At 33.6% G+C, this 27,387-nt stretch overlaps 1 protein-coding gene across 1 annotated transcript; it reads right to left on the minus strand.

Annotated features, from left to right (window-relative positions):
• Positions 1–12,755: 12,755 nt before the first annotated feature.
• LOC144835474 (2-oxoglutarate and iron-dependent oxygenase domain-containing protein 2-like) lies at positions 12,756–18,583 on the minus strand. The gene is made up of 9 exons (XM_078690558.1): positions 18,570–18,583; positions 18,381–18,402; positions 17,696–17,728; positions 17,113–17,169; positions 15,633–15,743; positions 15,253–15,352; positions 14,755–14,879; positions 14,081–14,323; positions 12,756–13,600 (listed from the first exon to the last, which is right to left on the minus strand). The coding sequence occupies exons 1-9, from the start codon at positions 18,581–18,583 to the stop codon at positions 13,427–13,429; spliced, it is 879 nt and encodes a 292-aa protein (XP_078546684.1). The 3' UTR covers positions 12,756–13,426.
• Between the last annotated feature and the right edge of the window lie 8,804 nt (positions 18,584–27,387).

Raw genomic sequence — 27,387 nt, forward strand, 5'->3', positions numbered from 1 at the left:
AACAACCTTTTTATTCGATAGGATACCACACTCAACCATCTGCTGTCTATCAATCAAGAAACTAAGTATACATTTGACAAGATTAGATGAAACATTAAAACGTAACAGCCTATCAATCAATTAAAACATGAGGTAAATAGTGTTAAATGCACTGGGGAAATCGATAAAGATAGACATTTACATAACTTTGTTTGACTTTGTCAAGGCGTTGGTAAATATCATTACAAATGTTTCTTTGAGTCTTTATACATTCAATCTTTCAAAACATTAAATTAGTAAAGTAATTGTAACTGGCCTAAAATCTGTTGGTACACTGGGTCTATTTACTTTTGGCAATGGGTTGATAATATAAATTATACGCGTGGAACATTAGGCCTACCACTAATAAAAAATAATATTAAAAATATAAGTGAAAATCAGACATAATTGCTTATTGCACACTTTCAAAATTCTAATTCCCTTTTGTTTTCGATGGAATAAAAAAAATGAACGGACATAACATAACATTGTCAGGCACTGTAAAAAAATCTGCATGAACAAGAAACCCTAAATATTGTACATAATATAAAAGATTCCAACCAGGGCCAAATCGATGTGATACTGTAATGTACAACTGTACAAGGTAATTGATGTTATGTTTTCTTAGTACTATTATTATTGTAGGCATACTTTACTTCCTTTTAGGCATAACAATACACTCATCAGAGCTTGTTTCATTTTTCTTTTAAGCTGCGCCTGGTTTTTTTTCTGCGAATTACTAGTATTTATAAAAAAAAATTAATCAGTATTAATATTGTTGAACTTTTAAAGCTGCCTTATATAAAGCTGTAAAACAAATAATATTTGGAGCATAAATGTGTTTCATTTTTTCTTTTACAATTACCACACTTCCGATTTACCGGTACTAGAAAGATTTGTTTATTAGATAAAAAGATCGGTAACAATGAGAGGCCTGTTATTGTACTTTGTATAACTTCCTTATATTATTCATATTGGAGCAATAATACACTGTGCTATTTAAAACTTAAAGATAGAAAACAAGCACCACCAGTTTCTGTATCACTGTTTGTTATTCACGATTTCATTATTTTTCTCAAGGTGTGTAAAGCAGAACAATGAATGCTTGCTTTATCAAACTTCCAGTTTGCTTGTAAGCCTACCAGATCGACTTATTTATTAAGAAAAAATATCGATAATAATGTTCTTGTACTTTTTATAACTTTATGTTTATGAATATTGTTACTATCAAGAATACATTGTGGTTTATATAAGTTTAAGATAGAAAAACCAGCACTACAAGTTGTTGTATAATTTGCAGCTGTATAGCAAGAATCAATCACAACTGGATACTAGTTTTAATGTACAAAAGATTAACTTATTTAAAACAAACTGTCGCGACACAACGACATTTCTTGATTTTAAGCTAAATAGACAGGCATCATTAATTCTTCCCAACGTTTTAAAGTAGCACTAAAGAGCAGAATTATTTTTATTTATTAATTACAACATAACGTACTCCTAGGTAACTAAAATATAACGAATGTCAATTCCAGGAAGGGATCTGACCCTTCTGCTAATAACAAGCACAGTCTGTAATCGTATGCGTAGAATGTCGAGTGCTCGGTGGCAGCACATGGTCACGGTAAAACTGGGCATTTTGTTGATCTTACACTGATGTAAGTACTAGGCCTACATTTAATGAATCACAATTAAGGTGATTAACCCTTTATTCCTCTAGCTAGTTAACTTGGAACACCATATTTCACACATTGTTAAAGTGTGTCTGTAATTTACCTTAGCGGAGGTGTAAATTGCTAATTCGTATTTCCTATTTATTTAGCAAAAGTATTATCTTAAACGACGTTTTCTGTAGGTATAGTAAATAAAAAGAATAAGTGCTGATACTGATATTTATTTGTCCATATGAAAAACATTAAAACATAAACAAAAATACATTATGAAACTGGCGAATAATAACAATAATACAAGATACAATTTAAAACATGTACAAAATGAAATCACTCTAAAATAAATTGCATTGCCTGCCTTGTACATCCTACATAAACAAATATGCAATTTAGAGTAGTAGAACTTGATTAGTTCATAAAAAGCTTACGAATAGCCTACCCTACACTATATTCGAAATAGACTAAATTCAAGACTCAAGGGGAGTTTATTACAAGGGATGTTTTATGGGAAGAGGGGGTGGGGCGGTTGCGTTTATTTAAATAACCGTAATTGGTTCTCTAGGCCTGGTGTATATATCTTCACAGATATGGATGGATTAACAATTGTAAACGCACCAGCTGACCTATAAATAAATAATAATATACATTTATAATACCTTATTATTTATTTCAAATACAGCACTGCCAAATTTATATTGACATCCGAGTTAGTGGTGCAACCAAAATAAAACAATTGAGCAAAATAATGAAAAGAAACAAAAAAACGCAAAATAAAAATATATACAATATATTATTTATCCTATTGCTCTTTATTCATTAACCATCAACCATCCCTTCTGAGGGAGCTATAGTTGATTTTATACGATACATTCCCACTGTCCAAATCATCCTATCGCTCTTTATTCATTAACCATCAACGTACAACATTCCGACAGAGCTATAGTTGATTTTATACGATACATTCCCATTGTCCAAATCATCCTATCGCTCTTTATTCATCAACCATCAACGTACAACATTCCGACGGAGGTATAGTTGATTTTATACGATACATTCCCATTGTCCAAATCATCCTATCGCTCTTTATTCATTAACCATCAACGTACAACATTCCGACGGAGGTATAGTTGATTTTATACGATACATTCCCATTGTCCAAATCATCCTATCGCTCTTTATTCATTAACCATCAACCATCCCTTCTGACGGAGCTATAGTTGATTTTATACGATACATTCCCATTGTCCAAATCATGCTATCGTTCTTTATTCATTAACCATCAACGTACAACATTCAGACAGAGCTTAGTTGATTTTATACGATACATTCCCATTGTCCAAATCATCCTATCGCTCTTTATTCATCAACCATCAACGGACAACCTTCCGACGGAGCTATAGTTGATTTTATACGATACATTCCCATTGTCCAAATCATCCTATCGCTCTTTATTCATCAACCATCAACGTACAACATTCCGACGGAGGTATAGTTGATTTTATACGATACATTCCCATTGTCCAAATCATCCTATCGCTCTTTATTCATCAACCATCAACGTACAACATTCCGACGGAGGTATAGTTGATTTTATACGATACATTCCCATTGTCCAAATCATGCTATCGCTCTTTATTCATCAACCATCAACGTACAACATTCCGACGGAGGTATAGTTGATTTTATACGATACATTCCCATTGTCCAAATCATCCTATCGCTCTTTATTCATTAACCATCAACCATCCCTTCTGACGGAGCTATAGTTGATTTTATACGATACATTCCCATTGTCCAAATCATCCTATCGTTCTTTATTCATTAACCATCAACGTACAACATTCAGACAGAGCTTAGTTGATTTTATACGAACATTCCCATTGTCCAAATCATCCTATCGCTCTTTATTCATCAACCATCAACGGACAACCTTCCGACGGAGCTATAGTTGATTTTATACGATACATTCCCATTGTCCAAATCATCCTATCGCTCTTTATTCATCAACCATCAACGTACAACATTCCGACGGAGGTATAGTTGATTTTATACGATACATTCCCATTGTCCAAATCATCCTATCGCTCTTTATTCATCAACCATCAACGTACAACATTCCGACGGAGGTATAGTTGATTTTATACGATACATTCCCATTGTCCAAATCATGCTATCGCTCTTTATTCATCAACCATCAACGTACAACATTCCGACGGAGGTATAGTTGATTTTATACGATACATTCCCATTGTCCAAATTAACGTACAACATTCCGACGGAGCTATAGTTGATTTTATACGATACATTCCCACTGTCAAAATCATCCTATCGCTCTTTATTCATCAACCATCAACGGACAACCTTCCGACGGAGCTATAGTTGATTTTATACGATACATTCCCATTGTCCAAATCATCCTATCGCTCTTTATTCATCAACCATCAACGTACAACATTCCGACGGAGGTATAGTTGATTTTATACGATACATTCCCATTGTCCAAATCATCCTATCGCTCTTTATTCATCAACCATCAACGTACAACATTCCGACGGAGGTATAGTTGATTTTATACGATACATTCCCATTGTCCAAATCATGCTATCGCTCTTTATTCATCAACCATCAACGTACAACATTCCGACGGAGGTATAGTTGATTTTATACGATACATTCCCATTGTCCAAATTAACGTACAACATTCCGACGGAGCTATAGTTGATTTTATACGATACATTCCCACTGTCAAAATCATCCTATCGCTCTTTATTCATCAACCATCAACGGACAACCTTCCGACGGAGCTATAGTTGATTTTATACGATACATTCCCATTGTCCAAATCATCCTATCGCTCTTTATTCATCAACCATCAACGTACAACATTCCGACGGAGGTATAGTTGATTTTATACGATACATTCCCATTGTCCAAATCATCCTATCGCTCTTTATTCATCAACCATCAACGTACAACATTCCGACGGAGGTATAGTTGATTTTATACGATACATTCCCATTGTCCAAATCATGCTATCGCTCTTTATTCATCAACCATCAACGTACAACATTCCGACGGAGGTATAGTTGATTTTATACGATACATTCCCATTGTCCAAATTAACGTACAACATTCCGACGGAGCTATAGTTTATTTTATACGATACATTCCCATTGTCCAAATCATCCTATCGCTCTTTATTCATCAACGATCAACGGACAACCTTCCGACGGAGCTATAGTTGATTTTATACGATACATTCCCATTGTCCAAATCATCCTATCGCTCTTTATTCATTAACCATCAACGTACAACTTTCCGACGGAGCTATAGTTGATTTTATACGATACATTCCCATTGTCCAAATCATCCTATCGCTCTTTATTCATTAACCATCAACGTACAACATTCCGACGGAGTTATAGTTGATTTTATACGATACATTCCCATTGTCCAAATCATCCTATCGCTCTTTAATTATTAACCATCAACGGACAATCGTAATTCGACGCCTTATAGCATGGGATCGTTGAGGGATGGGTCATTCCGAGCCGTATCGGAATCGTCGCCGTGGTCGCTTATGCTTCGTATACCTTTCCGTTTCCATACCACCACTACTAGTAATATGATTAGTGTCGCACATACAATCGGTAGTGGAATTTTAACTTTCAAATCATTTTTCGATTGCGATCTTAATTTGAAAAAGAAACTAGTTATTATTTTAATTAGATGAGTATATTATTAGCATTTTATTACAATTATAATTGCGGTTTTTCATCATCGTTATCATAATAATTATCATCATCTTTGTATTATTATCCCCCAAAAATATTAACAATTAAAAAAAATAAGATTTTGAATATTCCATAATTAGTCACTTCCGTAGAAAAAAAGAAAACAAATAATGCTTTAACTTATAAAAAGACACAATAAGCAATTAATTTAACCAAAAATCCATTGTCTGACAGTCAATTTGATGTTTTGCTTTAAATTACAGGTTTTTAGTCGTGTATCAGCTCACTGTGTCAGTCGGTTGGTCGGTAAACACTAACTTGAGTACGCGACTGCAGCCATGTATATTGCCTTGTTATTTTAATAATTTCAGAGTGCGCTTTTATACTTGCAATTTCAGAGTGCGCTTTTATACTTGCCCATGCAAAGTGTATAACCACATATTAAGGCAGAAAAAGACCGTGTAGAGTAGTACATATAAATACTATTGCAACAAAGTACTTCCTAGTTCTACATAGATTGGCCTTTGGTGGTCGTAAAACAGTAATGTAACGGATAAGTGCAGGGGTCTTTCATAATTTTTTTCTGCATTTTTCTTATCATTTTCAGTATTTTAACATAAAAAATCCAATGCTAAAAGATAAAATACTTAGAATTGATAAAATAGGATTAGAATAGTGTTATTTATGGAACGCCTTCACTGCCTCCGGCAGCAAACTTCAATTCTATTCGGCCCTTTTACCATTACGTTCGGCTCTTTCAGCATTCGGCACAATTCTATTCGGCCCATTTACCATTACGTTCGGCTCTTTCAGCATTCGGCGTTTTTTTATTTGGCTCTTTCTCTATTACATTCGGCTCTTTTTGATTCGGCCCTTTTTTATACGGCGCAATTAAATTCTAACCTTAGACATGGGGTCAAATGGAAGAAAATCAACGGCTAGAAATGAGTCTATGAATTGACATGATTAAAGTGTTCGAGAACTTGTAGTTTTCCCACTTTTTGGCCATTTTTTAGATAGAAAAGTTCTGATTTAGGGCCTAGGTCGCGTCTATATAATATGGAAAATAATCATAAATATTATTAAATAGTAAATTGGTACTGGTAAACAAAAATAAAAGTAAAACACACCTTCTGATTGGCTGCCACTTGGTCGCGATAAAATCAACATCCTGTATTTTCTATGGAGAGCGCCGTTAGATACGCTTTTTATCATATCGGTTGCGTTTGATATCGGTCGTGTTTTATTTTGGTCGCGTTAATTGAAAATTGGGCGCGCTAGATACGTATTTTTCGCTGTTTTTTTAGATGTTTTAAAATTAAAACGCTCATTATGATTTTAGTTAATTTTACTTATTCGTTTGAATTTAAAAATTAAAATAATACACCTCGAGCGGTATTATTTTTAAAATAGGCCTCATGGGCGTCGCTTTCGATGCCCGGCATATGTAGAACAAACCGGAAAAGAAATTCGTTTTTGCCAGTTGCCATCCGACTCTTAAATTCTTGAACTTTGACTCTTGTTATATTGTACTGTGTATTGTGATATTTTGTATATTTTGTAAGATCATTTTAATCCAGACCTTTTTATTTGAATTGCCCCGTGTGGGATGATTAAAGAATTTTGAATTGAATTTTGAATTGAATTTAAATGTTATTATCTCCTATTATGGCTACTTTTTGTTTTCATTAGATTTTACCGGTTTCAATGATTGTAATGTGTGCTTTTTGAAAATGTTTCGTTACTTGTTTTATTGTATAATTTAAAAGTTAACGCGTGATACACCTAATAATATCCTACAAAACAATTTAATTATTGATAATGAATATTCATTAACCAATTAACCAAATAAAACATTTCCACACGTGTTCTTAAATTACTTAAATCTAGCTCCTAAAAAATATCACTTAAATCTATATAAACGACGAAAATGTATATCTCACCCCATACAATATAGCGCGACCGATTTCAGGCCCTATGCCCATTCGATTAATGAATATTTATTATTTTATTTATCTCTAACACTTTAATCATGTCAATTCATAGAATTATTTTCAGCCGTTGATTTTCTTCCATTTGTCCTCATGTCAAAGGTTAGAATTGAATTGCGCCTTATAAAAAAGGGCCGAATCAAAAAGAGCCGAACGTAATTGAGAAAGGGCCGAATAAATAAGCGCCGAATGCTGAAAGAACCGAACGTAATGATAAATGGGCTGAATAGATATGTGCCGAATGCTCAAAGAGCCGAACGTAATGATAAATAGGCCGAATAGAAATGGACCGAATGCTGAAAGAGCCGAACGTAATGGTAAATAGGCCGAATACTAATACAATAGAAATGTGTTGGGTTGCTGTCAGAGGCAGCGATGGCGTTCCATAGTTATCAACTCTAATTTGCTTGAGGTTTCTGAGAAAGTAGAGTGTTTGAGATGCTTCTTGAAAGTCATAAGAGAGTTAGATTCCTATTGTAATGTGTTATCTGTTATAGTACCCAAATATTTATATTGGACAACTAATGCATTATGCAGGTATAAGTCTATTATCAAATTTACAAATATTTCAACTTCATTAAGATACTCATTTATATCTTGATTCCGTCACAAATAAAACCACTAATAACAGTATTGTCGGCATATTTAACAATATTGCAATGTTTACTTAAAATATTAAAACTACTAGTATAAAATTCAAATAAAATTGGAGAAATAAAACAACCTTTTTATTCGATAGGATACCACACTCAACCATCTGCTGTCTATCAATCAAGAAACTAAGTATAAATTTGACAAGATTAGATGAAACATTATTACGTAACAGCCTATCAATTAAAACATGAGGTAAATAGTGTTAAATGCACTGGGGAAATCGATAAAGATAGACATTTACATAACTTTGTTTGACTTTGTCAATGCGTTGGTAAATATCATTACAAATGTTTCCTTGAGTCTTTATACATTCAATCTTTCAAAACATTAAATTAGTAAAGTAATTGTAACTGGCTTAAAATCTGTTGGTACACTGGGTCTATTTACTTTTGGCAATGGGTTGATAATATAAATTATACGCGTGGAACATTAGGCCTACCACTAATAAAAAAATAATATTAAAAATATAAGTGAAAATCAAAATTCTAATTCCCTTTTGTTTTCGATTGAAAAATCAAAATTCTAATTCCCTTTTGTTTTCGATTGAATAAAAAAAATGAACGGACATAACATAACATTGTCAGGCACTGTAAAAAAATCTGCATGAATAAAAAACCCTAAATATTGTACATAATATAAAAGATTCCAACCAGGGCCAAATCGATGTGATACTGTAATGTACAACTGTACAAGGTAATTGATTTTATGTTTTCTTAGTACTATTATTATTGTAGGCATACTTTACTTCCTTATAGGTATAACAATACACTCATCAGAGCTTGTTTCATTTTTCTTTTAAGCTGCGCCTGTTTTTTTTTCTGCGAATTACTAGTATTTATAAAAAAAATTGATCAGTATTAATATTGTTGAACTTTTAAAGCTGCCTTATATAAAGCTGTAAAACAAATAATATTTGGAGCATAAATGTGTTTCATTTTTTCTTTTAAAATTACCACACTTCCGATATACCGGTACTAGAAAGATTTGTTTATTGGAGAAGAGATCGGTAACAATAAGAGGCCTGTTATTGTACTTTGTATAACTTCCTTATATTATTCATATTGGAGCAATAATACACTGTGCTATTTAAAACTTAAAGATAGAAAACAAGCAACAGCAGTTGCTGTATCACTGTTTGTTATTCACGATTTCATTATTTTTCTCAAGGTGTGTAGGCCTAAAGCAGAACAATGAATGCTTGCTTTATCAAACTTCCGGTTTGCTTGTAAGCCTACCAGATCGACTTATTTAATAAGAAAAAATATCGATAATAATGTTCTTGTACTTTTTATAACTTTATGTTTATGAATATTGTTATTAGCAAGAATACATTGTGTTTTATATAAGTTTAAGATAGAAAAACCAGCACTACAAGTTGTAGTATAATTTGCAGCTGTATAGCAAGAATCAATCACAACTGAATACTAGTTTTAATGTACAAAAGATTAACTTATTTAAAACAAACTGTCGCGACACAACGACATTTCTTGATTTTAAGCTAAATAGACAGGCAGCATTAATTCTTCCCACTAAAGAGCAGAATTATTTTTATTCATTAATTAACGTACTCCAATAGAATGTACCCTTAGATTAGTAAAATTAATACTGAAAATCATACAATTTTAAAAGAAATGCCAGTGTTCTATCAACTATTATTAAAAGCTGTTGTGATTCTAAATAACATATTCAGTACAGAACCACACACGAAATTAAAACTCAACAATTATGAGAAAACAAGTATGTAACATTGGATGGCAAATAAATGTACTTCTGCTTCTGGTTAAATTCTGGTATCAAAACAATCAATGATATAATTGTTGATAATGAACTAATAACATATCAAAGGTTGATTCCAATGTTATGTAATAAAGAAAACGGGTTGATTGAATATTTTGCTGTTATCAATGCCATACCGCATCAATGGAAAACAATTGTTAAAACACCGAATGTTGAAAATGAAATAGATAAAACCTTTGACATGCTTACATTCTATAAACAAAATAGATCATCTATTAATAGTAAAGTCTCTATCCCAAGATCACAAGTGAAATGGGAACAGGAATTTGGTGTCGATTTAAATTGGCACGCAATATGGTGTAATAAAGTTTTAAACACCAAACATATTGTAAAAGTTGCCCAATTCAACTTTAAATTGTTACACAGAATTATAGCATGTAGGAAAAAATTAAAACTATGGAAATTAGCTGATACGGTAGTTATATATGCCAAAAATGTAAAATAGAAGTAGAAAACGAAAAACATATGCTTTATACATGTAATACAACTCAGCCAGTCTGTAGAATTCGATTCAATGATTGTTAAGGGTTTTCCTGTTAACGAAACACAACACAACTTTTCAAGTTGGACTAATATAGTTACTGGAAATACAAAGAGCAAACTCATCTGAATTAATTTCTGTTTTTTCAATATATAGATCATGTATAACATATAAAATAACGTTGAAAAACGAAAATGTACAAAAAACGATATGGAACCTATACAGAATAGAACTTGTCAGAATTTTTTCAGTAAGCTTTAATGGAAATAAAGTATATTGTCTGTATGTATACGAATATTATACTTTTAATCTGTGTATATACATTTCCATTTTATTACTTGACAGTTTTTATAGGTTTTTTATGCCCGTGTATATAGGTCTAATGTATTCTATTTGTGTAAATTTTGTATCGTTCTTGTGTGTGTATGTATATATATGTTTGATATATGTTATGTACTTCTATATATATATATATAATATACGTGTGATGTATTGATATTATATAAATATACAAATATATAAACTGAAAGACACACAAATTATGATAAATAAGTTAACAAACGTTTCATAACTAAACAACTTACTAACATATTGAATGAATAAAGGTGGTAGTTAACCACAAAAGATAAAAAAAAATGATGTAGGCCTAAGTACCAGGCCTACATTTAATGAATCACAATTAAGGTAATTAACCCTTTATTTCTCTTTATCTCTAGTTAACTTAGAACACCATATTTCACACATTGTTAAAGTGTGTCTGTATTTACCTTAGCGGTGGTGTAAATTGCTAATTCGTATTTCCTATTTATTTAGCAAAAGCATTCCCCTATTATCTTAAATGACGTTTTCTGTAGGCCTAGGCCTATAGTTAGCCTAATAAAAAAAAAAAGTGCTGATACTGCTAATATTTATTTGTCCATAATATTATGATAAACATTAAGACTCAAGGGGCGTTTATTACAAGGGATGTTTTATGGGGAGAGGGGGTGGGAGCGGTTACTTATTCAATTGGCGTTTATTTAAATAACTGTAATTGGTTATCTAGGCCTAGATATGGATGGATTAACGATTGTAAACGCACCAGCTGACCTATAAATAAATGATAATATGCATTTATAATACCTTATTATTTATTTCAAATACAACAAAATTTATATTGACATCCGAGACATATTTATTTATTTATTGGTCATCACTTTTTTATCAGTGGCACACACTGTCGTTAGTGGTGCAACCAAAATAAAACAATAAAACAACTGAGAAAAATAATGAAAGGAAAAACAAAAGCAACATAAAAATATATGCAAATAATAATTTATCCTATCGCTCTTTTATTCATTAACGAAACGGACAACCTTCTGGAGGAGCTATAGTTCATTTTATACGATACATTCCCACTGTCCAAATCATCCTATCGCATTTTATTTATTAACCATCAACGGACAACATTCTGAAGAAGGAGCTATAGTTGATTTTATACGATACATTCCCATTGTCCAAATCATCCTAGCTCTTTATTTATTAACCATCAACGGACAACCTTCTGAAGAAGGAGCTATAGTTGATTTTTTACGATACATTCCCATTGTCCAAATCATCCTATTGCTCTTTATTCATTAACCATCAATGGACAACCTTCTGAAGGAGCTATAGTTGATTTTATACGATATATTTCCATTGTCCAAATCATCATATTGCTCTTTATTCATTAACCATCAACGGACAACCTTCCGACGGAGCTATAGTTGATTTTATACAATATATTCCCATTGTCCAAATCATGCTATCGCTCTTTATTCATCAACGGACAACCTTCCGACGGAGCTATAGTTGATTTTATACGATATATTTACATTGTCCAAATCATCATATTGCTCTTTATTCATTAACCATCAACGGACAACCTTCTGAGGGAGCTATAGTTGATTTTATACGATATATATCCATTGTCCAAATCATCCTATCGCTCTTTATTCATCAACGGACAACCATCTGAAGAAGCATTGTTTGATTTTATAAGATGCATTTTTGTCATATCATTGTTTATTCATCAACCCGAAACAATATATCGATAAAAAAAACGAAATTCTAAATATTTGGAGTTTATGTTACATGATTAGTGCATGCATTAGAAAAAATTTCATTCGTTCCAATTAAAATATTTCATTATAGTATTATAGTATTATAGTATATTCCATTATAATAGTAGTATTTTCAAAATTCTTTCAGGTTGTTCAACCGTTGGCCTGTCCATCTGGTAAAGGTTTACTGAAGAACCAGCCGGAAATTGCTGACTGGATGAAACGTATAGAAGACAAATTGAATCCAGATTACGATGAATTGAATAAACCACTGAAAGCAGTTTGCCAACAATGAATTCAAACATTTTTACAACAATTTTACAATCAGTTCTTTATTTTCGTTTGTTTATTAAAACATTTTCCATCAACAATATATTAATTACTTTTTACAATTATTAAACAATAATTAAGCTTATTTTCAAGGTTTTTTTTGCACAAGTGCCACTAGTTTTCCATACCCGTCAATGTAAATCTCTTAAGTAATTTAAGTAACTTCTAAAATCTCACCTTTTTCAATAATTCTTGTTGGTCATTTAGCGCTGTAAAACATCAGTAAATAGCGCTTTATAAAAGTTTATTATTCTTTTTATTATATAATATAAAATATATTTATAAAAATATACTAATGTATATATAGTACTATAATAGTTCCCTTTGATGAAGACTATGTTTTCATATCTTCTTATAAACTTCCCATAAACTCTATCTTCTCCTAAACCTCACAGCCGACACACTTTTTCAAACAAAAAAAGAATTTCAAACCAATGTCTCTGCTACATCACAAGCTCAACCATTCTTGACATCCTTACATGTCACATAGTTAGGTCGCAGAGAGGTCATAAATACACATGTCCATTGGAAGAATCTTGTAAATATATTATTTGAGTTGTAAAATTTTTGACCTATGCATTATAAAGTACAACAAACATCGACAGTTGTATTTTCTGGTTGAGTGAATCCATCTCCGAATCCAACAGTCTTGATAAGTTCAGGTTTATTATCACACATTGGACACACTATTCCTTATTTTGGAAGATCGCATCCAAATAATTAGATTGTATCGTTCACCATCTGATATTGGAAGAGCACCGTGCATGTGTTGTCCTCGATGAATTAAACCATACGTTGGCTTGTGGCAATATTCAGTACGCTGTGGTTCTTCTATTCCTTGTTGCTGTTAAAAACAACACAAAATTAACAAACCTGCTATGTTGCTATATAAAAGACAATCATGTCACTTGTAGATTTAACAGAGGTATACAAAAGCCAAAATGGAAGCCTGATGTGCAATATTTTATATAACTAATGTTAGACTGGCTTTAGACTGCCATGAGGAAATGACATTAAGAACATCTTGTCTTGAATCATGTGTATGAACAGAAAAGTTTAGGTACTCAAAACAAGCATCTGAGGGTGGTTGGGAGAATATATACAATATGATTGTCACCAATATAGCTACATTTTTACTTTAAAAAATTGTATTCGGGTCATAATAACAAAATTGTATCGGTCATAATAAAAAAATCATATTGGTCATAAAGTATTACTTAAAATAGAATGTAAACCATTTAATTATGGTGTTCAGTGCCAAAATTATACAAATCCTTGCTTTGTTTTTTATAACCGGATACATTCAGGCATTGTTTTTACTTACATGACGCATGCCTCCAAAATACAATGAGCCCTCAGTGAAATCACTTGTAAGTGATATATTAAGAGTGACCTCTGCATTATCATAATGATAGTTAAGATCCAAATCTTCTCCAATCTTGTACTTTACAACAAAAGCTTTGTCTCCACCACAGTCTGGATACAAGAGCCTAGCGAGTGGAGTTATGTAATTCTGACGTAAAGGTGTGATGAAGTAGTCATCAAATCCCAATTCATTCATTAATACCTACAACAAAAGAAATTGAGCAATACATTTTGAGAATTTTAAGCAGGTCTATGCTTTACTAATAGTAGTGGCTTTTATTTTATTTTTATTTATTTTCAATCCTTTTACATAACAAAGAAATCAAATACATTCTTTAAAAACAAAATCAATATCAAGAAGTGATAAAATACAGTAAAAATCACAATGCTTGGTCAATTGTAGATCATGGAAGTCAATGAATTCTACTACATATTATACAAATGTGTTATAATACAATATTGTGTGTAATGCATGTGGTGGCATTTATTTGAGGAAAAAAGTAGAGGTTCCGGGCTGTTTATGAGAGGGCATTTATACCAAATGATGTTGTATGGGGGTAGGGGAGTTAATATTTGAGGTGGGGTTTTTGAGTAGTTTATGCAAAGCAGGGCATTTACAGTAGCCACACTTACACCATAATTGTTCATTGTATTTGGTCTTCCTTTTGGTAAATCTGTGTTTTCAAAATGTTCTATTTCTTCTTTAAATGAATTACAAAACTCTTCAGTAAATATTGGAAAAGAGTAAATACGCTCTCCTACATTAAAAAAAACAGTTAAATGTGAAACATAAAACGTAATTACAGTAAATATGCAAGTTTTTGAATGCCATTTTGAGTTATAGAACATCCATTGTTCACAAAATAACAATGCAAAAACATGTAATTTTGCCATTTTTTGTGTGCTTGACTTTTCCTTTAATGTGTTTGAAATATGCCTTTTCGTCAAATAGTTTTAATCATATAGGAAAGCCTGCTATTAATACTAGTGTATAGCTTTGATTTTTATCTTTTTCGATTACTGTTCCATGGCAGAATGAGCTTCACAATGTACAGTAATTGTATGGCAATCAGAGAATCCTTTACTAACTTTTTATAGAATTTGATTACAATAGGTCAACTATCAACAAACCTTTTTCAGTACTCATGAGTTTTATCAAACTTTGCATTGATGCATTTTTCTGCTTGCTATGTTCAACCAACTCCAGAAATGTTAGGCTCAGAAATGAAATCTACAACAATTTCAACGAGAAAATATAATACCATAAAGAAGAAAAACTTTCCAACAATTTTAAATATTTTTAGTCAAGATATTTAACTAAAAATATAACTAAAGGGGGAAGTTGTCCTTGTCAGTTGTAGTGAGACAAGTAGTCAAGATAAACGTTTGTTTGTTGTTTGTAATAGTTGGTCTTTACAAAATCAGACATGCATTCATAGTTGTATTCCGTCAGCAAGGTGTAGTTAACAGGTAAAATATTCTTTTCATTTTTGTACTACTTAATTCCATACCTGTAGTTTGTATATCTCTTGATTGAGTGGTGTGTAATGTTTTAAAATTGTCTCTTTTCTCTTTAAATAATCTCGGCCAAGTGATTTTCTACGTTCTACTTCTGTTTTAACCTGAAATGAATTGTTAGTGAGATAACATGTGTTTAATGGTATGAAATAAAATAAAGAAAATATAGTTTTGCATTTGAAAGTACCACTATGAGGAAAATTGTCTGCATGAGCCAAATTCTGTTTTATTCCTAGAAGAGTTTATTGACAATTCACATTTACTGATATATATTTATAATATAATAATTATCAAAACTTGTCTACGTTTCTTGTTTGTTACCATTATTCTGCTATACATATACAATTATTCTGCTACACATGTAAAATTATTCTGCTACACACAATTATTATGCTACACAAGTACTGTATTCTGCTACACAGGTACTGTATTCTGCTACACATGTACCGTATTCTGCTACACAGGTACTGTATTCTGCTACACAGGTACCGTATTCTGCTACACATGTACACTATTCTGCTACACAGGTACCGTATTCTGCTACACATGTACCATATTCTGCTACACAGGTTCCGTATTCTGCTACACAGGTACTGTATTCTGCTACGCTGGTCCGTATTCTGCTACACAGGTACTGTATTCTGCTACACAGGTACCGTATTCTGCTACACAGGTACCGTATTCTGCTACACATGTACCATACTCTGCTACACAGGTACCGTATTCTGCTACACAGGTACCGTATTCTGCTACACATGTACCGTATTCTGCTACACATGTACACTATTCTGCTCCACAGGTACCGTATTCTGCTACACATGTACCACACTCTGCTACACAGGTACCGTATTCTGCTACACATGTACCATACTCTGCTACACAGGTACCGTATTCTGCTACACATGTACCATACTCTGCTACACAGGTACCGTATTCTGCTACACATGTACCATACTCTGCTACACAGGTACCGTATTCTGCTACACATGTACCATATTCTGCTGCACAGGTACCATATTCTGCTACACAGGTACACTATTCTGCTACACAGGTACCGTATTCTGCTACACAGGTACTGTATTCTGCTACACAGGTACCGTATTCTGCTACACATGTACCATATTCTGCTGCACAGGTACCGTATTCTGCTACACATGTACCGTATTCTGCTACACATGTACCATACTCTGCTACACAGGTACCGTATTCTGCTACACATGTACACTATTCTGCTACACAGGTACCGTATTCTGCTACACATGTACCATACTCTGCTACACATGGTACCGTATTCTGCTACACATGTACCATATTCTGCTACACAGGTACCATATTCTGCTACACATGTACACTATTCTGCTACACAGGTACCGTATTCTGCTACACATGAACTGTATTTTGCTACTTGCATAGGTACCATTATCAGCCAGATAACTTAACATAATTACATAAATTAAAACATCAATTACTTACGACTCTCAGAACGTCTGTGAATCCTTCTTCATTGTCACACCCTTTGTTTTTAAGAATCTACAAAATAATACAAACAATTCACATTTTATTATTAATATTATATGTACTACAGTAGCTCCAATTTGAAGCTTGTTTCTCTCTATTTTCCATTCACATTTAAATTACATACCATATATGTACTCACTCAGTGCTTGAACGGAGCACTTATGGAAGCTACTTACTACCATCATAATGTATAATTTGTTAATTTTGACCTGTACATGTAAATTATAAAAATACTGCATACCCTAGACTAAAGGCCTAGGTCTAGGGTAGGGTTAGTTTAGACAGGCCTACTATTAACTAGGACCAGACCAGGCTCTGCTGTCTAGGCCTAGTAGCCTAAGTGTCTGGTTAGATTAGAAAGAAGATTTGGCAGCAACAGGTTTTAACGGTTCCCAAATATCAGCAAATATTTTATCCTCTATATACGTCACATGCAGTTTAAACTTAGGTAAAAATATCTTATGGGTGTAGTAACAGCTACAAACATAGAAGCTCTTTCTATCATCAAGACTCATTTTATTTTCTAGGCCTACGTAACTGTATGCTTACTGTTCTGTAGCAAGCTTGGCTTCTATCTTGTTGATTGATTGATCGCAAAAATCATAACAAAAAACATGTGTAATAGCTGTTGTTTATTTTAAGGTCACCGAGTCATAACAGAGAGGGCGGTACACAGCGGTTTTTATATTTTTTTTTAGGAGGAGCTGAGGCTACATTATAGGTGGCGCGCGGCGGTGTTTTTGAAAAAAAAAGAAAGAAACTGTTGGTTTTGGGGAAGTGAGAGGAGGCGCGCCTATCAAAATGACAACTATTTTGATGGAAAAAAGCAATAATTACATTCCAGTAGGCAAAAAATAAGTTACTAAATTAATGCAATTACTAGGCGGCGCCTAGCTAGGCTAGGTACAGGCAATGTAGGATAATGCAGGTCAGGTGCAATAAATCTAGGCTAGCCTACTAGCCTTGCCCCTACTAGGCCTAGGCCTAGGCCCCTAGTAGGCCTAGGCCTAGCCTATTAGGCCTGGGTAGGGTATTATTAGGCCTAACCTAAGTCTAGGCCGGTTATCACAGTAAACATTTTTTTTTTGCTGCCCGATCGTCTTGGGCCCAGAAAACGTGGTCCCGATCGTCTTTTTAGCGTTCGGCCCGACCCCAATCGTCTCATGCGAAATCAGAAATTAATAGTTAAAATAGTTTATAATTAGTAATAGAGTATTTATTACCAAAGAGACATTCTTTCTATGCCTACAATACAAGTGAATATACTAGAGTACATGTTTTAGGGTAGGCCTATTATAAACTGATGTGTTGATTGAGGAATGAATCTACAGTACCATAATGCACTTGTCAATTGTATGACCCACTATACGACCCCCGGGAGAGGTGCGTCATTTGTCCGACGTGTGTCATACCTTATGAATACCATGACGCACATGTGCGTCAAAAATGTGACTTACCTTTAGGTGACCATGACGCACCCATTTTGACGCACTGTGACCATGTTATTTATGATATGGTGGGTGGTAAAGTGACAGACATTGACCCACCATTGTTCATTGATGTGACGTACCATCTAGGTTTTTTGACGCACCCCTGCGTCAATAATTATTTGTAAATGACAAACCATTGACGCACCTCTCCCGGGGGTCGTATAGTGGGTTATACAATTGACAAGTGCATAACGTATTGACAAGATATAATATGGATAGAAGAATGAGTGTTATCCATTTAAGTGTAGCATGAAAGCAAACATTTTAAATTATTATAACATATTTAATTGTTAATAATGTTAATTAATACTTCAGATTACTATAACTAACAGTGGGGGAAAAAAATACCCGGAATGTCGAATAAGGAATAAGTAACCAACTTCACAACGCTTTAGGCCTAAGCTTTTTGGGCTATCCTGCAAAATCTTTTATGTATTATTTGTAATGTCAGTAATTTATGTTATCACTTTCTTTTGTATGTATTTTTTATGATGATTTTCCTAAAAAATTCAAATCAAATCAGACCGACTACACTTTTCTGCAAGCCTAGCCTGGGCCTAGTACTTAGTAGGCAGGCCTGTCTAGGCTATAATAGTAGTAGGGCCAAATAACCATTTAAATTCTCCGGGTCCTAGCTAGGCTAGGTCACAGGTGGTTATATGTTTATAAAAATTTGTTTGTACAAATTTACCATTTCGCTATTTTTTTTTCAGATTATTACTAAATCTAGGCCTAGATGCATTCCACCCCAAGTTAAAAAGAAACCAGCATGTCGTTTCAAAAAGGTAAAGGAAGATGCTGTTGATATTCTCTCTGTCATGCATAGTAGGCCTACTTTAGTAGACCTGAAGTGAACATTCTGACACAGTTATTCATTAGGGTATTAAAAACATGGAATGAAATGGTTGCCCACACATTGGCTGGTTAATTTACTAATTCCATCTGTGTAAGCCGTTCTTTAAGTCAGTAGATTGTTTAATACGTACATGTGCAACGTTTCAACTTGTTTTCAATAAGTCTTCATCTGGCAACTGACTAGATGTTAGTGGTTGCTAGGAGTACTGTAGCTTTGCTAGTTGTAGATTAGCGCCCCCTAAAAAGGCAAAGAACTTCGGAAAATCACAGACTTAGGTTACAAATAGTCATTGCCAGACTTTGAAACGTCACACACATATGTATTCATGAATGGTTTAACGTAAAGAATTATAATATATACAGAATAATTACTATTAGATCCTTCAAAATGAAGCACATCCTCTTTTCAATACATATTAATTAGGCCTCAAAGCTCCAAATAAATTCTTCAGAAAGACATGTACTGAGCGCTACAGAAAATAATTTATTCTGAAAGCTGTAACAATTACTGTTAGCAATAGTATGGTGCAATTTGTATACATGTGTATTTTAAACATTTGTTTTAAATGTTTGTCTACATTTCTGTCACTGTAATTTCAGGGGTTAATGGTGTGGATACATGATGAAAACGAGGTTTGGGTTCCAGCGTGTGTTAATTCATGTTTTAGTGATGGCAAGATTATAGTCACTAAATCTAATGGCCAGGTAAGAGGTTTGGGTTCCAGCGTGTGTTAATTCATGTTTTAGTGATGGCAAGATTATAGACACTAAATCTAATGGCCAGGTAAGAGGTTTGGGTTCCAGCGTGTGTTAATTCATGTTTTAGTGATGGCAAGATTATAGTCACTAAATCTAATGGCCAGGTAAGAGGTTTGGGTTCCAGCATGTGTTAATTCATGTTTTAGTGATGGCAAGATTATAGTCACTAAATCTAATGGCTAGGTAAGAGGTTTGGGTTCCAGCGTGTGTTAATTCATGTTTTAGTGATGGCAAGATTATAGTCACTAAATGTAATGGCTAGGTAAGAGGTTTGGGTTCCAGCGTGTGTTAATTCATGTTTTAGTGATGGCAAGATTATAGTCACTAAATCTAATGGCTAGGTAAGAGGTTTGGGTTCCAGCGTGTGTTAATTCATGTTTTAGTGATGGCAAGATTATAGTCACTAAATCTAATGGCTAGGTAAGAGGTTTGGGTTCCAGCGTGTGTTAATTCATGTTTTAGTGATGGCAAGATTATAGTCACTAAATCTAATGGCTAGGTAAGAGGTTTGGGTTCCAGCGTGTGTTAATTCATGTTTTAGTGATGGCAAGATTATAGTCACTAAATCTAATGGCTGGGTAGTAAGAGGTTTGGGTTCCAGCGTGTGTTAATTCATGTTTTAGTGATAGAAAGATTATAGTCACTAAATCTAATGGCTAGGTAAGAGGTTTGGGTTCCAGCGTGTGTGTTAATTCATGCTTTAGTGATGGCAAGATTATAGTCACTAAATCTAATGGCCAGGTAAGAGGTTTGGGTTCCAGCGTGTGTTAATTCATGTTTTAGTGATGGCAAGATTATAGACACTAAATCTAATGGCCAGGTAAGAGGTTTGGGTTCCAGCGTGTGTTAATTCATGTTTTAGTGATGGCAAGATTATAGTCACTAAATCTAATGGCCAGGTAAGAGGTTTGGGTTCCAGCATGTGTTAATTCATGTTTTAGTGATGGCAAGATTATAGTCACTAAATCTAATGGCTAGGTAAGAGGTTTGGGTTCCAGCGTGTGTTAATTCATGTTTTAGTGATGGCAAGATTATAGTCACTAAATCTAATGGCTAGGTAAGAGGTTTGGGTTCCAGCGTGTGTTAATTCATGTTTTAGTGATGGCAAGATTATAGTCACTAAATCTAATGGCTAGGTAAGAGGTTTGGGTTCCAGCGTGTGTTAATTCATGTTTTAGTGATGGCAAGATTATAGTCACTAAATGTAATGGCTAGGTAAGAGGTTTGGGTTCCAGCGTGTGTTAATTCATGTTTTAGTGATGGCAAGATTATAGTCACTAAATCTAATGGCTAGGTAAGAGGTTTGGGTTCCAGCGTGTGTTAATTCATGTTTTAGTGATGGCAAGATTATAGTCACTAAATCTAATGGCTAGGTAAGAGGTTTGGGTTCCAGCGTGTGTTAATTCATGTTTTAGTGATGGCAAGATTATAGTCACTAAATCTAATGGCTAGGTAAGAGGTTTGGGTTCCAGCGTGTGTTAATTCATGTTTTAGTGATGGCAAGATTATAGTCACTAAATCTAATGGCTGGGTAGTAAGAGGTTTGGGTTCCAGCGTGTGTTAATTCATGTTTTAGTGATAGAAAGATTATAGTCACTAAATCTAATGGCTAGGTAAGAGGTTTGGGTTCCAGCGTGTGTGTTAATTCATGTTTTAGTGATGGCAAGATTATAGTCACTAAATCTAATGGCTGGGTAGTAAGAGGTTTGGGTTCCAGCGTGTGTTAATTCATGTTTTAGTGATAGAAAGATTATAGACACTAAATCTAATGGCCAGGTAAGAGGTTTGGGTTCCAGCGTGTGTTAATTCATGCTTTAGTGATAGAAAGATTATAGACACTAAATCTAATGGCCAGGTAAGAGGTTTGGGTTCCAGCGTGTGTTAATTCATGTTTTAGTGATGGCAAGATTATAGTCACTAAATATAATGGCCAGGTAAGAGGTTTGGGTTCCAGCGTGTGTTAATTCATGTTTTAGTGATAGAAAGATTATAGTCACTAAATCTAATGGCCAGGTAAGAGGTTTGAGTTCCCGCGTGTGTTAATTCATGTTTTAGTGATGGCAAGATTATAGACACAAAATATAATTGTGAGGTAAGGAGGGGAAGGAAGCATACCATCTATGTCAACAACCCAACCTTGCTACTAAGTATTCTATATAATATATTTTAAATATTGCTTGTAACTTCATTGTCTAGGAGGTTGTGATGTGTGGTCATGCTGGCTATCCAGTGCTGTGTACTCAAACAGATTGGATCAATACAGATGATCTTGTTTTGCTTAATCCTCTCTCAGAACCTGCTGGTAAGTGAATTAATAGTAGACACATGTTTCAATGGTTGTTAATAATATACAGGTCTTCCTCCGATTAAAGACCCCTTTAATTAAAAGCTCAATCTAATTTAAATCTTTTACCATTAGCTGCTGCCTCCCTCTAATTAGAGATCAGAGACCACAATTTGGATGAATCCAACTGAACAATTTCCTTCAAATTTCCCTGCAATTAAAGACCACTTTAAAATAAAATGTTATAATTACAGTATTATACATTTTTAGAGTAGAACAGCGGACAATTTGAAGAAAATTAGACAAAATACTGGCAACACACGTTTGTTACTTAACCTAATGTTTTCTGTTCATAGTGCTGAACTGTTTACGTGAGCGGTAGTTAGCTGGTAGATACCACACTCAGGCTGGTAGATACCACACTCAGACTGGCAACACACTTGTTACTTAACCTAATGTTTTCTGTTCATAGTGCTGAACTGTTTACGTGAGCGGTAGTTAGCTGGTAGATACCACACTCAGGCTGGTAGATACCACACTCAGACTGGCAACACACGTTTGTTACTTAACATAATGTTTTCTGTTCATAGTGCTAAACTGTTTACGTGAGCGGTACTTAGCTGGTAGATACCACACTCAGGCTGGTAGATACCACACTCAGACTGGCAACACACTTGTTACTTAACCTAATGTTTTCTGTTCATAGTGCTGAACTGTTTATGTGAGCGGTACTTGGCTGGTAGATACCACACTCAGACTGGCAACACACTTGTTACTTAACCTAATGTTTTCTGTTCATAGTGCTGAACTGTTTACGTGAGCAGTAGTTAGCTGGTAGATACCACACTCAGACTGGCAACACACTTGTTACTTTGAATCCTTTCAAAGAAACTGGACATTTTGATGTTCATATGATTCATCGTTACCATAGTAATCAAAAGGTAAACAAAAATTTGCTAGTATACTATTGATTTTCAGGAAAATTGATATGTTGGTGACATCACTATTAAAATCTTGACTTCAATTTAATCTTCAAATAATATTGGGCAAAAATATTAATATGTCCTCAGTTGCACTTAGAAGTGAGAACTTAGAAATATATGCTGAGCTTCCCTGAAAAGATAATTGTTTTGCTGAATATGCCATTTTATGTCACATAATACTGTAGTTATTCACTTTTTGATCAAAAATTGGGAAAAAAACATTATTTACCTGAAAAACTGTACTTTTTTAACAGTCACATTTTCTGTCGGAAAATGGGATTTTGGTTAAATTTAACCATTAATTTTGTCTTTTTTTAAAGTAAACCACTATATTTGTTTGTTTTTTATTTCTTTAAAATGAATAACTTTATTAAAAGAGCAAAATGGCTTGATTTTATTAATCCTCATTTTCATGTTTTTGGGGAATATACATCTTTATTTTATATTATATATTTTATCAGGCACACCCACCACATGTATGTAGAGTTGCAGAAATAGCATTGTGTAATCTTACTAGAAGACTAGACAAGATTAATCAGTCAATAATTGTCAGCGGTGAAAGTGGTTCTGGAAAGGTAATTCAACAATTTCAGTTTTACGTTTCTTTTCACCAATGTAATCAGAGTCAATTTTTTACCTTTAAAACCATTTCTTTATTTTGAAATAATAGTGAGGCCCAAACTTGAAAAAAAAATAGAGAGGCTAAAAGCATGGACAAGTAATAGAGAGTGCTATAATTTGTTTTTACTGTTTCAAAGGAAACTGTTACAAAATCAGCATTTATTGAATGTCACTAAATGCTTGCCAGACGTGCAAAGAGGGAATGTTGGCAACCCATTTTCACAAAGGCAGTTTAGTCAATATTTTTTGTGAGCATACAAAAACGTTTGTTATTCTCTGTTATTTATTATTGTTTTATTACAGACATGGAATGCAAGATGTTTACTAAAATATCTGACAACGGTGGCAGTATGTAACTCTGGATATGAAAAACATTGACTCATGTGTGTAAAATTACAGTTTTTATTTCATCATAATCATAGATTTGTCTCTGTTTTGTTACTTATTTGTGATAACTTGTTGTCTTTTTTGTTCATAGTGGTTTCACGCCATCACCAGCAGATTGCATTGAACGTAGAATATTAGACTCAAATCCTATTCTTGAAGCATTTGGTAATTATTATGTTTATCTTTAATAAAGTACAGTAAGATACACATGTCATTCTCAAATGTAAAAACATCTATGTACTGTTATGGTCCTAAGAAAGATTGCTAGAAGTTGGACCTTTATTTTTGTTAAATATACAAAATCAGCATTTTTAAATCATATCAATATATCAAATTTTCTATATTCATCATCATTATCATCAACAGATAAAGAAAAAAATAGAGTAAGATTAAGAACAGTGGATAAAGAGATGAGAACCAAATAAAAATGAGCTTAATGATAGTGTACCATTAAAATTACAAGAAAACCAGGGAAGAGTTAAATTGTAATTTAACTCTTCCCTGAGAAAACTGAAATATAAAAGTCAACAAGTATCATACTGATTTAAAAATAAATAAATAAAGCTACACCTAACCTAAAATTGATTAACGCTTTATGTAAAATGAAACTTAAAATGATAATTTAAAGCAGTTTGTGTACTGATTTTACATTTTGTAATTCTAGCATAATCTTTAACCTTCAGTCATGGTGCCAAAATCCTTTAAACTCCTAATATATAGGCTAAAACCGTTGATCAGCAGTGGGGAACTTACAGTATGTTCTAAATATGAATTTGGTGAGATTTTATGCTCAAATTTAATTTTGGGCAGATTTGGTATCATTAAGACTAGTAGAATTAATTGCAATTGATGGCAATATTTGATGGCCTGTACCAGTATATATATATACAGTAATATTAATCTTTTGCCACCCAGTACCCTACACCTCCCTACAACCCCATCTCTGTTAGACAACTATTATTTTATTTTCTTAGGCAATGCTAGCACATCCAGGAATCACAATAGTAGCCGCTTTGGAAAGTACATTCAGCTACAATTCAGTCTGTAAGTTTCATACATTATTTTTATTTGTCAACGTTCAACCAACATACTGTATACAGGCCATGCATTTTGAGTTTCTACATATGCCATTTTGTGTGTCATAGCAGGGAAGAATGAAATTACACACAAGAGGAATTCTTATTTTAACTTTCCAATTTTGTTTTCAGTAATCATGTTGTTGGTGCTTCTATTCAGACATATCTTCTTGAGAAAACTAGAGTTGTTTATCAATGTGATGGTGCCAGGAATTTTCACATCTTTTACTAAGTTAGTATTAGTTATGTTTCATTTTTTTGTACCTTTAAACCAGATAACCAACTGTTTAACTTAGCTGCTGGAAACTGTGATACATTTGCATATTTTCTGCAGGTTAGAGAAAACCCTGCAATTTATTTCTGTTGCCATGTTTCTAAAGTGAGTAGGCTAATAGCAAACATATGTCAGCAATTATACCCTTTGGTTGTAATCAGGTTGTTAAAATTCTACTGATATTCACAGGGGCCTGTTCTATTATACCCTTTGGTTGTAATCAGGTTGTTAAAATTCTACTGATATTCACAGGGGCCTGTTCTATTATACCCTTTGGTTGTAATCAGGTTGTTAAAATTCTACTGATATTCACAGGGGCCTGTTCTATTATACCCTTTGGTTGTAATCAGGTTGTCCAAATTCTACTGATATTCACAGGGGCCTGTTCTATTATACCCTTTGGTTGTAATCAGGTTGTTAAAATTCTACTGATATTCACAGAGGCCTGTTCTATTATACCCTTTGGTTGTAATCAGGTTGTTAAAATTCTACTGATATTCACAGGGGCCTGTTCTATTATACCCTTTGGTTGTAATCAGGTTGTCCAAATTCTACTGATATTCACAGGGGCCTGTTCTATTATACCTTTGGTTGTAATCAGGTTGTCCAAATTCTACTGATATTCACAGGGGCCTGTTCTATTATACCCTTTGGTTGTAATCAGGTTGTTAAAATTCTACTGATATTCACAGGGGCCTGTTCTATTATACCCTTTGGTTGTAATCAGGTTGTTAAAATTCTACTGATATTCACAGGGGCCTGTTCTATTATACCCTTTGGTTGTAATCAGGTTGTCCAAATTCTACTGATATTCACAGGGGCCTGTTCTATTATACCCTTTGGTTGTAATCAGGTTGTTAAAATTCTACTGATATTCACAGGGGCCTGTTCTATTATACCCTTTGGTTGTAATCAGGTTGTTCAAATTCTACTGATATTCACAGGGGCCTGTTCTATTGTACCCTTTGGTTGTAATCAGGTTGTCCAAATTCTACTGATATTCACAGGGGCCTGTTCTATTATACCCTTTGGTTGTAATCAGGTTGTCCAAATTCTACTGATATTCACAGGGGCCTGTTTTTTTGTTTGTTCTGCGCGTTTTTGCTTTGTCCTGGTATTTAACTGACCGCACACATGTTTGAAAGTATTGAAGCGTGACGTTTTTTTTTCACAAACTTGAGGTTGCGCTAATGATAGCACCCAAAACTGTACAATGACAATACTTCTCCCATGATTTCACAAGGTTTGCGTGTGAATATGAAAACATGTAATAAGTCTGGAGATCAATGAAGGCAGATGTGAAAAGGATCTTTCTGGTACTGATATTAAACATCTTGGAACAAAATTGTCACTTTGTAATATTTTGTAGTATAGCGAAAGAAAGCACTCACTCTACTAATTTTATCAAAGCATGAAATATATTATTAGTTTATATTATTCTCATTACTGTATTATTCTTTTTAATAATATCATTAACATTTCTTCTTTCAAATTATCATAG

This window comes from Antedon bifida, chromosome 2 (genome assembly GCF_963402885.1).
Source record: "Antedon bifida chromosome 2, ecAntBifi1.1, whole genome shotgun sequence".
Lineage (NCBI taxonomy): Eukaryota > Metazoa > Echinodermata > Crinoidea > Comatulida > Antedonidae > Antedon > Antedon bifida.

Excerpts from the sequence above, each read along its gene's own strand:
- LOC144835474 (XM_078690558.1), bottom strand. Across the intron at positions 15,353-15,632 it reads AAGAGATATACAAACTACAG|ATTTCATTTCTGAGCCTAAC; the intron begins GTATGGAATTAA and ends AAATTGTTGTAG. Across the intron at positions 13,601-14,080 it reads ATTTTGGAGGCATGCGTCAT|CAACAAGGAATAGAAGAACC; the intron begins GTAAGTAAAAAC and ends TGTTTTTAACAG.